The following is a 14,126-nucleotide window of genomic DNA, read 5'->3' on the forward strand; positions in this document are numbered from 1 at the left end:
AGGGAGTAACTGTGAGGAGGAACATAACAGGCACCAGATTCATTTTTAATTTTCCATTTTTATATATATATACATATATATATAGATATACATATATGGTCATACATGCTGAATGGGTTTCAGAATCATTCTTAATGATTTTGTGAAGATAACTTGTGGTCTCAAACAGGTAGTGGTGTAGATGGTGTAGATGTTATAAAGACTTCATTTCCTTCTCTGTATTTCAGGTTGTGCATTTTGTTTGATTGGTTTTATTTCTGGATGTTCACATATCCGTGCACTTTCCTTTCACTCCTTTTCCTCATGCTCCTTCCCTCACCTCACCTCACCTCCTCTCCTCTTTCCCTTCCTCCTCCTCTTTCCCTGCCTCCGATCAGATGATGTAGTAAATAAAATGATATCAATGGAGAGCTGTGAAGTGAGAAAAGATCTGAGTAAGAAATGACAATAAAAAAAACTTGAGTAATTGATGTTTCTTTACTTATTGTTACTCACAGTGGACACAAAAACATTTAACACAAATCCTTATATACTGAACATTGCAAAACATTTTTTTCATGATTAAAATTCTTGTCAGATACAGGACAGCGAAAGGAATTACAAATTTACAATCACTAGTCGAGAGGTTGTGGCTGCAGTGTGAACGTAAAGGAAGAATCTGATATGTACAGCATTTAAAAATCAGATTTGTAAAGATCATATTTTTATGTTCAGATCTGTCAAATCAGATGTGTGTCGCATGAACAAAAAGCTTGATTTAGGACATTCGCTTATAAATTATGACAGATATGACAGTTTGAGTAAAAAATGAAACATTCAACAATCAAATTATCATTTATAACATAAGAGAAAAAGTCTCATCAAAGTAAAAACTAAAATACTGTACAAAGAATTGACAACTATTTTAAAAGTTTACCGTTTTGATATTTTATTATTTAGTTGATGAAATATTTTTGCCTTTTGTACAAGAAATGCCTCATCTGGAGGAATTCACTACATCTAACACTGTACAAATAACTCACCAATCTTCCTCCCTCCCTCTTAGCTCAAAGCCTTCACATTTCAGAGATGACATTACATTCTCCTGAAACAAAAATGTATATCCTTCCTCCACAACCTGATCTGGCAGCCTCAGTTACAAACCCGGCCTGTGTGAGTGCTGATGGATCAGTGGATCCGAGGAGCGGATCTGTCATTGGTCGTCGTGGGGCGAAGCTTTACAGTGGCGAATGGGTTTGTCCCTCTGAAATGAGAGGACGATGGAAAATGTTACACAATACCTCACATGCTCAAATGCTTTCTGCCAACACAAAAAAAGGCACAAACACACACATGCACACACAGCAGGTTGGGAAACTAACACCAGCCACTGGCCAAAGGATGGTAGATTTTGACTGTGGTTGGTGATTGTGCTAAATTGGACTACAGCTTACTATTTCAAAAATTGGGGGATGGAATTACGTTTAAATCTAGGTCAGTTTTTGAGGGCTGATACCAAAGACAATTTTTCCTGGATTGAAGCTACAGTACGGCTCTATAGTGGAAATGTAAGTGATAAAAGATTTGTGGAAGAAAAGCCAAAAATGACCTAGAAGCAATTAAGTCAAAATACTAAAATTATTAACACAAACTGACAACCACTTAACATGTACGTACATCTACAAAATAATGTACATGCACCTACACTACACTCAAGATGATCTCTATACATCTGTGTTTATTTATTCAATAGCTAATAAAATGTATAGGTATTAATAATTTCAATACTATAAAACTACCCAAAAAATGTAATACATTTTTTTTTCCAGAACAGCATTCTTCATGAGGATGCAAAACCCTCAGGAATACTGCAAAACTACTTAAAAAGTACTTATAGTATCAACTGAAACCCAGGCAACCAGTAGCACCTCTTCCACTACTGCTACTATTCCTAATTCTGATATTTATGTAGCTGGGTGCATGGATTTCATATGGAGGCAAGACATAGAGTTGTTCGGGCAAACGGTTTCCCAGATACAAAGTCAAAGTTTTACAACACAAGAATGAAACAAAATGCGACATATCTATCATATCAGGGCCAAACCACACTGACAGACCATTACAAAACGTTTAAAAGTGATGAAATTCATCAGATACTGAAGCCAGTAAATGAAAATCTTTTTTATGTCAACACAGATACAGACATGTCGGAAATTACCTGGGAAAGAGTGGGTTTTCAGGTGGCCCATGGGGTGATAATGTCTAAAAAACAGAGAGGATTGCCAATGTGAACAAACCCAGTAGTGGAAGTCAGATTACTGAACTAGTACTACTTTGTCAAGAATAAAAGAAAAAAACAGATGACAAACTTCTAAAAACTTCATACTCTATCATTCTGCATGGCTGATTTCTCAAACAAATTCCACGTCTAGTACCTGAACATCAGAACCTGACTCGCCCTTCCTGTCAGGGAGGGGAGAAATCGGTCGAAAATCTACAGAGCCCCTTCTGAGATTCTGACTCGGGGGAGGAGGCGGCGGTGGAGGAGGCGGAGGTGGGACTTCATTGTAGCTCTTGGTTTGACTGGGCTTTGTCTCTATTCCTGGTTCTGCCTTCTTCTCTGGGAGCGGAGAGATTGACCGGACGTCTACAGAGGCTCTACGGTTGGGCGTGGCCAGAGGAGGGTCATCTCCATAGGTCTTGCTCTCTGATTGGTCACTGTAGGTGTCAGTGGGGTCCAGCAGATTGTTCATACTATGGCTTCGTAAAGAACCACCACTGGGGAGTCAAGGGGTACAAAGAGAAATTTCAGTGTTTCATAAGACAAGATCAAAACAGATAATAGAGGATAAAGCCTCCTTGATATGTTTATGTGTCAGATCTGATAGGTGGAAGGTGCTGCTGTCATATATTGGTGCAGCAGGCAAAAGTTTGGCCAGAAAGATGCCCTGATGTCATTTAAAATTCCTTGATTCTGTTGACAGTTATAAAAAGTTATTTTTTACCTTGTTGCTAAAGTGTTGGCAAAATCCTCAATAGAAGCCACATAAGCAGCAGGGAACCAGCCTTGACTGGAGGAGAAATAAAGATGAGACAACAGCAAAGAAAACAACTCAAACTCTATAAATCGTACCATCCTTCATGTTGCACCTGAAAACATTACATATAAAACATCAGACAATACATAACATACTGTCAATATATTGTATTATATATAATATATTGACAGTATATATTTTTCAGATTTGGACTGAATGTACAGTGTCAGAATGATTTGTTTACTGTCATACAATAGATTTCATTTGCAGTATATGCAAGGTCCTATCACATTGTTTATGTTCTTTAAACATGAATTATGTACTGCAACTCTTTTGTACTTATCAAGATGGAAACCTGTGAAAACCACATTTAATATCTTATCTCATAGCTTTGAGTGGTCAAAGGTTATTCTGTAATTTTACAGCTCCAATGCACAAAATAAAACCTCTACATCTGTGTTGCTTTGTTGTGTTGCTGATCATTACCAGTGACTCAACTGTTACATTGAAAAGTGCTGACTCAGGCTCAGTCTGTTCTCTGTTTACCAAGGCCTTCAACCTACTGCCCATACAAGCATTGTGAGACATTTTGTTCTCAGCATAAATAAACAAATGACAGCATTGTTATCACTGGTATTAAAATGTATTTTGTATCTCTAATAATTAGCTAGCTTACTCATCTCTGTTGTGAAAATACTGAAGCGAAGGTTGCGCCAGACATTTATCAGTTGCATTTGTTTCTGGTTGCTGGGAATTAATGATTACAGATGGCTCAATCTAATTTAAAAATAACAACAGCTCTTGCACCTGCATTCAAACAAATACAGTCATCTTTTATCTCAGCTACCCACCGCAGGCTGCTGTCAGTGCGTCCATACAGCCAGCCGTTGCGAGGCTCCTGCACAAGTACAGTGACAATCTCTCCCCTGTTGAAAGGTAGAAGTTTGGGGTTGGATGAGGAGGGATGAGACACCAGGGCTCTCATGGTTCTACCTCCTCCCAGACCCAGAGATTCCCCCACTGAGCTGGAGCGAGAGCGACTGGGGAGAGGAGACGGCGCTGCAGGGGAGGAAACAAGTGGAGGGGAAATGCAGAGATGAGAAGATGAATAGGATTGGGGAGACAGAGAGTAAAAACAAACAGTCAGGGAAAAACTTTTGTGCATTGGACTTTCATTTTGGGAATATTTGTGCATATCCACAGGCAAAAATAACATGATAACTAATTTACTTGAGCATTTATGCAAGAACTCTGATGTTAATTTATAATATACATAACAGAATCTAGTGGTTGTGTGAATCTAATGCTGCAGAGGCAAACACTGCTGATACTGCTGATTGTTTTCAAAGCTTGTCAGACTATTAGCAGATTAATATACAGCAATCATAGACATTGTACAGTCTACAGTCCACCTCTAGAGGGCACTCTGCCCAGCGCCTGTTGCTCCCGCCTGGCCCAGGACATGTCCTCATCTCTGGCTACTGTCTGCATCAGGGAGCTCACTGAACCTCGCAGCTGGGAAGATGCAACATACCGATATCATAAATTAACTGCTGTGTACTCTCACAATTTTTAGCTGAAATTTGGCGCTGTAAGGTTTTTTACTCTCAGCGTGAAGCCCACACCGAATTATTGTCTGGAAAACTGCACACGCAGCATTATCATCAAAACAGACATATCCATACTCATGTTAAGTATACAAAAAAGTTGTTTTTAACAGCCATACTATGACTACATACTAACTAATAAAATAACTGTGATCAATTCAACACTTCCTACATACACAGTCTTTGCACAGTACAAGTCTTTTAATTGTAATCAACAGATAAATCCCCCGATACCACTGGAAGTGTTTGTGTGAAACACATGGAAGAAGTGTTTCATTAACAGCACACAGTAGCAATGGCAAAATAGCACGGTTTACTGATAAAACAAGGGAATCACAAATAATAATAATCTAATGATTTTTCTCAAATAAAGGATCGTTCCCTCTTCAGTCAATAATAATTTAGAAGCTGGCCCCATATGAGAATTTACAGCACTGTGAATGTAACACAGCAGTGTAGTTTTTCATAAATCATGTCACTGTGGCTTCATACAGAAACTGGTGCAGCAACCCAAACCAGCACAGCTTCTTTACAGGCGGTCTAGTGCATGGAATACTAATTTAATACCATGAACCATAGTGTTCACTTTGGATTAAAATAATTTACTAAACCGGTAATGTGTTGGTACCTGTGCCTCTTGGTCCAAATGGGTGGGAGTTCGAGGTCTGGACCCTCTGGTTTCATTTACTTTCTCCTTCCATCCATCTGCCTTTTGCTGGAGAGATGCACCAGTCTGAAAACAGATGAGAGAGGTGAGCACATCATTAGATCTCAATCTGATCGGGCAGCAACAAAATGAACAGAAAGACTTCAGTAAATGAGACAATCGAAACTGAGACCAGAGTCTTATTAGATCATCAAGCAATTAATATGTTATCACATGAGTGGAATAAAAATGCTGGACCGTGCTGTGTCTCAGCTGTGTTGGCTCAAGGGAAACATTTTACTGATGTTGTGATAATGATGATGGCTTTGGATGGCGCCTTGTGATGGAATGTATGGCCTGTGATCATGGCGCCATTACAAATCAGCCATTGGCATCAAGTTGCAAATTCAGCTTAGTCAGGCTAGAGTGCATTACAACTCACACTCATATGTTATGGAAATCATAATTGTAATTCATAGTATACACTACATAAAAAGAAATAACAACTAAATTATTGTAAAAAGATTACTTTATGAAAATTCCCATCTTATATTTATAAAAGTTCTACAATCCTCTTTCTTATTCATTGTGTTATTCCATCAGCTCAAACAGAATGAATTGAATCAATTGAATTATGTCACCTTTTTTCTGATGTATGCTACAGGAAATGTACATCAACCAAAAGGTAGTTTTTAGTGCATTTTGGAATTATTTCTGACATTGTGTTGGTTAGTTTGAGATTCTGAGTAACTGTTTGGTTATTTTTTAATTAGACAGCCTGAACTTATGTTGCTCTGGGGCTTGTTAGCCTTGCAGCACAGGGAACTATGTTACAACTGGTGTCCAAACCATTTTCAACTTAGCCAGCTTTATAAATACTAAAAAATACAGGGTTAAGTCCAAAGTTATCTCACTAAATCACTCCTTTCTCTTTGTGAGACAGATCACGGGAGGAGGCAGTCTCTTCTGCTTTGCCCAGCTGTTGCTGTGTGGTGCTGGTGTCTGTATGTGTGTGTGTGTGTGTGTGTGTGTATACCTTATTTATTAGGAAGAGCAGTGACTGCGTGAGTCCACAGTGTTTCTCTGCCAGAAAGCGATACCTCCTCTCCTCTTCCTTCAGGATCTCCTGCTGGCTCTGCCTCAAATACAGCATATAGTCACTGTTCTCCTAAAAACACACACAGAAGGATGCAGACATAAATACACATTCAGTGGTTCAGAGTTATTGCTACTGGACTGTGTGTGTTGAGTGAGAGTGTGAGTGTTATGTGGATATACATACAGGTATATTATGTGTATAGAATTTATATATCAGTCTTTTTGTATCAGTGTGTGTGTCGGTGTGGATGTACATTACGTATATGGAATACACATTAAGTGAGTGCATGAACCGGAAAGGTGTTATGTGTATGTGTGTGTGTGCATAATAACCAAAGAGTCTCTGTAGGCTCCTCGTCTGAGTTGTTTCTCCAAAGCCTCTGCCTGGTTCCTCACCTCCAGCTCATAAACTCTGCGACTACCCTGCAGCACAGAAAACAGCTCTGGTGAAGTAATTAAAAGTTTTTTCCTAGAAGCATCTCTTTTTGCAGGCAGTTTCTGACTGGCATTTGGACAAAATGAGCTGGTGCTGTTTGTCAGTCAGATATTGGTATTGTGACTGTTCTGTACATGAGGACATAAAGCTGGTTTGTTGTTCATGTAGATGAAAACTGAGTGATTGTGACTAAAATAGTCAAATGCATGAAAGATTGTTCACAGCAAAAAGGAGGAGAGCAAAAGTCCTACTGTTTAAGACTGGCTAACAAAAAGGGACCAAAATTATTGGTCGATTGCAGAGTTTTCTTGTGTTGTTGGAGGAGTAAAGATGAACTGTATCAGAGTACCGTTAATTTAGCTAAGTTTGTACTCCACATATACAGTACATATATAAAACCAATGGCTGCAATATGTTGCACCACAAACAAGTAGTACTCCTAAAATTAATTCAGTAACTCAACTTTAAATGTAAACATTAATTTGCAAAACATATACTAATAACTATCTTACTGAGTCTTTTCAGAATTTTCTCTTTCTATTCAGCCAATAACTGGAAAACTGTTGATGCATGTACATAATAAAGAATACACAAATAATTGCAATACTATATTTATACAGACCCTTCACCAAGAACATATAATAGAATAGTTGCCTAATTGTTAATATAAACCAAACTCTCAACCTAAAATAGCCCATTAAGTTACCCAAAATTCTCCATAACTGGTCCTCAGGATAGTAAATATAGAAACATATGCTTTCTTCCCTTTATAAACTCACATCAATGTACTCCTCATCCAGTTTGACATTCTTCTCCATGGCTTGCAACACTTCAACCTGGAACCATCGGAACTGTAGCAGGATGAAAAACAATGTCTCTGAGATGTAGCCAAGTCATTATGAAAACCGTCCCCTTGTTCAAACACTAGTTTTCATTATCGGGTTGATTGTTTTGTTTGACTAAATCTATATGCTAATGTGCTACATCCTCGGGCCAACTTTTTAATCAGAGGCCATGTTTTGCTTATTCACATCACTGAAAGCGTTCAAGTGGCACTATGAATGGCAAACAAGCAGCGAAATGCAAGCAGGAACTAATCTCCAAACAGCTTTTTCTGTATCTCAGCTGTGGTCCTCCAGTTTGTAACGGGTCAAAAGTGATTCTACAAATGACCCTTACAAATTTCTTAATTAACAAGGACTCTGACATTTTGGGAAATACAATGTTTTTGCTGTAATTCTCAGTAAGATAAGAGGATAGATATCATCTCTGGGTAAAATACTAACAGGAGTATTCCTTAAATTACATGATTTTTTCCCACAACAATTCTACTTCACATAAGCATAATAATATCTGAAAATATTTTAAAACAGACCTTTTTAAAGCACCTAAATTAAAATGTCCAAGACTACAGGAATCCTGTGTTTTAAATTTTAATAATATGAGTTGAGTGAAGACATGTACTCACCACTCCCTCCATCTCTGCAGTGAGCCTCCTCTGTGTTTCTGATATCTGGATCAGGACATCACCTGTTTAAAATAGAATAACTTGGCTGAAAAAGAGAGTTGACACACATATCACACACATCAAAAACCTGCTGCAACAATTCAAAATATCAAAAAGGTCTCTGACATTTTTTTCTGAACTGCTTTTAAATGTTACATATGATAGTTATATTACTTGTTATATATTCTATATGAGAATACAGTATACTTTGTTATTTTGTTGCAAGTACAACAATATGGCTATCTGAAAAAAGAATGTGGGAAGTGTTTCATTAAAAATCTCTAGAATATAGCAAATCTAGTGACATTTTGCTAAACTTACCATCTATACTTTACAGTAAAAAGGTATTTGTTTTCATTTTACTTTTGTGCTACCACTCATGTCCTTTTTGTAAAAGATAGGCACAATAATTTAGAAAGAATGTCTCAATAAATGACTTTTAACACAATTCAACACTACTCAAGTCATCAAGGTATTCTTTTGACCTCACTAACTGGGCTGCGAAGACGATGGAAAGTTAGCCAAGCCTTTTATATTATTGGTGCCTCTGATCGTGTCTATTGTCATGGCTTGTGGTTGAACTAATGAATTGAGTGCAGCTGAAAGACTGTCCCCATCTATAATTTAAGGGCCGTCACTCAATAGGGCCCCTGGTCACGCTGTGGCTCCCTGACCTTCTCAGTTAGCCAACCTTGCAGAACCACGTGTGTTACGCTATGCTAGCAGTGATGTATAAGCCCACACACTCTCAATGGGGATGCGCTAGCATAATGCTGTTTACCACTAACAATGCTCTAGCACGTCGCCAGGGTCAGAGTGAAAGTGAAGCTGGTGGAAAATATGCACTCATGCATGCACTGCTCAGGACTGCGCACACACACACACACACACACACACATACGTGAACACACACAGAAACATATACAAGAGAGAATAAGAAAGAGCAGAAGGGGTGAACAACATTTTAAGGTTACTGAGTGTGTGTGGTATTTCATAATTTAGGTTGATTCAGTATGATTGGGCTTGATGTTAACTTGATAGAGCACTTAGCCATCACTAGAGGACAACTCCTTTTCTGTAATGAATGCAATAAATTAAGGTTGAAACCTGTAATGGGAGGACTGAATAATCAATCATACATACAAACACACAAACACTTACCAAGAGAGCGAGATGATAGCGTGTGAAGAGCTTGGTCACCCATTTTAGCCACAGCGCTGAAGTAGGCTTCACTGCAAACTGCTAAGGCTGCAGAACACACACCAGCACACAATAAACCAAAAGCTTTTCAAATACTCAACATTATAAACCTATGAGCTCTGGAGTAACATCACAGCCAGCAGAACTACTAATTGAGTCAATCAATTCTCTTTTTATTCACTATAAACACAAGCCTCACAGCGCTGACATGTGATATATGATTTCGGTCTAGGAATAGCCCCATGCCAGTGGGTATAGTTTTACAACGCTGCCTAGTTGCCCTGTGACTGACGGCTTGTTGTTGTTTTATCATGCAGAGAGGTGCATTAATGATACATGCTGCTCACCCATTTACCAACGTAACACACATGACAAAGATTGGAGAAGCATAGACAGGAAGGATCGGTGAGGTCAGACAAACACACACAACAGGATTCACACAAGAGCGTCAGTTCTAAACTTTGTTATATGTGTTTTTAGGGAGAACACTATGTGAAGGTTTATATTCTGCTCCATATTTCTATCAGTGCTAGAATATAAACTCCCTCTTACATATTTTATGTTTACATAATGTAAGTACAAACTTTATTTTAGCTCATTACTATGCTTATCAATTAACTGTATGGCTCCTAAGCTAATGCTCCATACAGGTCTAGTGACTTCTAGCTTTAGGTTCTACATTTTCACAAACACAACTTGACTTTTTTGTGGATTTTGTTGTAGTAGGTTTAAACTTTTCAAATGATAGCTAAAGATAAAAAGGTAGAGATAAGAAAAAAATAACTATTAGCAAATGCCTGTGTCTGTCTCGTACACACATGTGCGCACACACTTATACACGCACTCATCCGTTCACCCAGCTGTCTATTTACACAGCCAGTCACTCACAAACTCACTCACCTTGAAAAGCTTTGACATAGCTGGTTCCTAAAGCAACAAGCTTCTGGAGGCCTGGGTTGAAGTGCTCCATCAGGTTCTAAAGTGACACGCACACACACAAACATTAGTCTTTTCAGCTATCACTACAGACTCTGGAATTAAAATGCTTATTACTTACCAAAGTCATTCCACATTAGTGACAATTAGTCCTAATGACTAGAAACTAGGCCCAATTTACATATATATCACAATTCCTTCTCCCATTTAAAATGCTATATTACAGCCCGTGGGCCACATCATGAGTATAAACCAAAAGAAGTGAACAAGGAGACCAAATAGAAAGTTGCTACTCACTGAATAGACAGTTAAAGTTGATCTGTGCAGCTGGTCGCTACTGGCTCCCGACATAGTGACAAATTTGACAAGAAATATGAACTTCAAGCAGAGAAAAAGCCTAAAAAAATGTCAGGGACAGAATAAGTTTGTGAACAGAGTCTGTATTCCCATTCAAACTTCTGAAAAAGTTTCCTCAGACGTTTCTTGTCCTGTGTGTATCAGTGTCTTCAGGCAGTGAAAGTCACCTTCACTGCCGTTGGTCCAAAGACCGATAACACCTGTCTGATAGAATGATAGCAGTTTCCTTGCTTTTCTGTCTCCTTTTTTCTGTCACTCATTAATGAGTTCTTTTACTCCCTTGTCATCAGCAGTTCAGTAGTTTTCACGGAAAGCGCGAGGGAGGGAACGAGGGGAAGAGAAAAGGGAGCAGGTGCCATCGATATGACCAGGCCAGGTAAATTATTGATTGGAGCCCTGAAAGAAAAGGAGAAGGAGGACAGCCAGCTGCCCAACTAGCTGTGACGTAGACTCACACCTAAGGGTGAACCTCTATTTTGGTGAAGAAAACTACTGCCTTAAAAAGCTAAATATGAAGTTCCCATATGCAGTTAGATACAAATACATTACATGTTCATGTAGCAGAAGGACCCTGCAAATGCTATGAGGAAATATCTCAAAGTCTATCACACATACAGGCACATATGCTTTATGACTCGCATATCAAATATCTATGAGAAATATACTGTAAACCTAGCACACCCCAAGAACATGAAAATAATATAAGTCTGTAAATCAAACAGACTAAGATATTGAATTCAGATGAAAGCTACTATCTCTAACTCTAGGTCCTCAAAAATATCACATGTACATTAAATAATCAGATGGTGCAATTCAAAATTTAGAAGGTGCTTCTGATTTTTTTTTCTGTACTTTATAGTGTATTTGGACCACAGTCCATTAATAGTTGTTTTCATTATTTGTCAAGTAGCTGAAATCCTAACAGATATTTATATTAATTTTCATTATAACAATTTTGCTACTTTTCCTAGAATCTGAGGCCTATACATTTATAGTTTGGTATGTAAATTTATACTATAATAATTTGTGCATGTGCAATTTATAGTTTACCAGTTTAATTGCCGTTTCTTAGTTTAGTGTAAACCAACAAACCAAAAAATATTGATTCAACACAAATTAAATGAAGGAGAACATTATTACTTTGTCTTCCCCCATTTCAATTTCCTTGTGGGAATTTGTTGAGATTATTTCATCACAACGCTTTTGCTTAACACGGTCAATGCCAAGGACATATTTTTTTTAATATTCCAAGGACCACAGTGCATATTGGACCATTCATATATAGAGATATATTTGGGAAATATAATCCAGGGGGAAAAAAACAGGGAAAAATGTCAGAACAATACTCAGCCATATACTATAAGCTATATACTGAGCCATATAACACTGTACTGTTAATTGCATTGGAGAGAATAATCAAATAACAAAATGGACCAAAATGTGGATTTTACTAAAAATGTACATGACATTATCTGTAAATCGCCTTTGAAACATATTTGTTTCAAATAGCGGTCATCACAGTCAAAGTAATTTGTTGACATTGAGGGAAATGATTTCAGAATGCAAAAAAATGGACAAAACTAAACTAAAATACACGGTGTACACAAGTACATGGCACCATTCCCCACCAGTCAAACTGCATCTGCAACACATGGTCACAAATCCCCTTCCTGACCGCACACACAAAGACACACATATATTAATCTATAACAGAACAATTTTGTTTTCATCACATTTAAATGCATCAATTTTCAATTAAATGGCAAGAACAATACAATATCTTTCTTTTTCTCTTCTTAGTATTTTTACATCAAAAATTCAATACTTCTAGGAAAGTTGTATATTAACAGCCCTCAAATCTAATCATAAAACCTATAATTTAATACTAAGTTGGCAACATGAATTTGTAATGCATTTTTGGATGCTACCCCTCTGAAAACTATGTTCCCTTTTCCTGGGACACCATTACATTCAGTGGCTGTAATGTACAGTATCTATGTTGTAGAACCCAAAATTTGTGACAGCTCAAAAAAGTGTGACATTAAATGTGGCACTTAATATAACTGACACCACTTGCATGTGCTAGTGCGACATGTAATATTATACAATACCAGTCAAAAGTTTGGATACACTTTCTCATTCAATGGCATGGGAAGGTGTGTCCAAACATTTGACTGGTACTGTACATATATATCATAACATACCAGAGGTGTTACTTCTCTACCCAGCAGGAGTGACCATGTCTTTCAAGGAAGCAATGTCGTCGTAGATGACCTCATCATTGCTATCCTTACTCTGTCGCTTTAGACAACGACTTACAGTTTCAAGCACAGTTTTCAAACGCCGATCGAGAGCAGTGAGGTGGGGCTCCGACAGCAGTGGGGCCACACTGTGAAGGGGATCATGGGATAGCGAGGCCCGCATGACATCACTGAGACGATACTGAGGCAGAGACAGGAGACGCAGGCGTAGCCAGGTGGATCGACGGATTCTTAAAAAAGAAAGTGAGACATGGAAAAGAGGGAGGGGCATGATGGGGGCATGTGAAGAGGACAATGAAGAGAAGAAAATGAGAATAAAATGTTTATGAATACATATAATAAATAATAAATAAATAAATCATTTGTAGGTAAAGCATCTCTTGATTATAGCAAATATTTGTATTTAGGAATGATAATATCCAATGTTATTACTTCATGATTGCACTGTACGGTTTTGAGGTGATACTGCATGTTTTTTTCTTGCAAACACATTTGAGGCAGAAACTGTACAAAATTGGATTTGCCTCACCTGAACTGATAAATCTAACACCATTTCATTTAACTAAATGCAACAAGAGAAAGTAAATGATTTGAGTGCCAAGAACAGGAGACAGGAACAATTCTAGTAAGAAATTACAACATTTTATCGCTTTCTTGTTTATACCTGCAACACTGTTCCAAAGGAGCTAAGATAGATGGCTCATCTTTGGAGTGGCGCCCGAATCTGCAGTGAAAACAGACCCAAACTCAGTCACAATGGCAGCCATTTTAAACAAAAGGAAACCTGAACATGTAGACAAACACATTTGACACACCAGAAATACTCACGCTCTCCCGTTGTCAAGGTGTAGCAGAAAAGTATTGTTGCCAAACTTCTCAAAAGTTTCATAGTGGTGCCTGTCCATGTTACCTAGAGGAAGAGGAAGAAGTATTCAGTTACTAGTCAACTAGGTTGATTTTTGTGCTGCAACTATCCAGTGGATACTGTCAATCAAAAACTTAAGTTCTTAAAATGTCAAAAAGAACATGTCACATTATGGTCTTACACATTAAAGAAATAG

At 37.9% G+C, this 14,126-nt stretch overlaps 2 protein-coding genes across 3 annotated transcripts in view; both read right to left on the bottom strand.

The window, feature by feature from the left end:
* Window positions 1-342: 342 nt before the first annotated feature.
* baiap2l2b (BAR/IMD domain containing adaptor protein 2 like 2b) lies at window positions 343-11,661 on the bottom strand. 2 transcript variants are annotated; one of them, XM_042432193.1, is made up of 15 exons: window positions 10,745-11,661; window positions 10,412-10,487; window positions 9,473-9,559; window positions 8,273-8,334; window positions 7,584-7,655; window positions 6,702-6,791; window positions 6,307-6,438; window positions 5,253-5,357; window positions 4,430-4,532; window positions 3,869-4,076; window positions 2,985-3,050; window positions 2,415-2,757; window positions 2,198-2,241; window positions 1,144-1,243; window positions 343-411 (listed from the first exon to the last, which is right to left on the bottom strand). In XM_042432193.1, exons 1-14 carry the CDS (start codon window positions 10,796-10,798, stop codon window positions 1,168-1,170), a joined length of 1,518 nt encoding a protein of 505 aa, XP_042288127.1. In that variant the 5' UTR covers window positions 10,799-11,661; the 3' UTR covers window positions 343-411; window positions 1,144-1,167. The 2 variants fall into 2 exon arrangements, with proteins under 2 accessions (XP_042288127.1, XP_042288134.1); XM_042432200.1 differs by lacking the exon at window positions 343-411 and having other exon boundaries at window positions 900-1,243.
* A 184-nt stretch (window positions 11,662-11,845) lies between these two features.
* Window positions 11,846-14,126, bottom strand: part of LOC121910310 (extracellular serine/threonine protein kinase FAM20C-like) — a 35,190-nt gene continuing 32,909 nt past the window's right edge. Inside the window, exons 8-10 of the mRNA XM_042431485.1 lie at window positions 13,894-13,975; window positions 13,730-13,789; window positions 11,846-13,295 (exon numbers count right to left, since the gene is read on the bottom strand). Coding sequence (XP_042287419.1) covers window positions 13,025-13,295; window positions 13,730-13,789; window positions 13,894-13,975 — 413 coding nt within the window. The 3' untranslated portion in view covers window positions 11,846-13,024. The remainder of the gene's footprint in view (window positions 13,296-13,729; window positions 13,790-13,893; window positions 13,976-14,126) is intronic.

This window comes from Thunnus maccoyii, chromosome 2, assembly GCF_910596095.1.
Source record: "Thunnus maccoyii chromosome 2, fThuMac1.1, whole genome shotgun sequence".
Lineage (NCBI taxonomy): Eukaryota > Metazoa > Chordata > Actinopteri > Scombriformes > Scombridae > Thunnus > Thunnus maccoyii.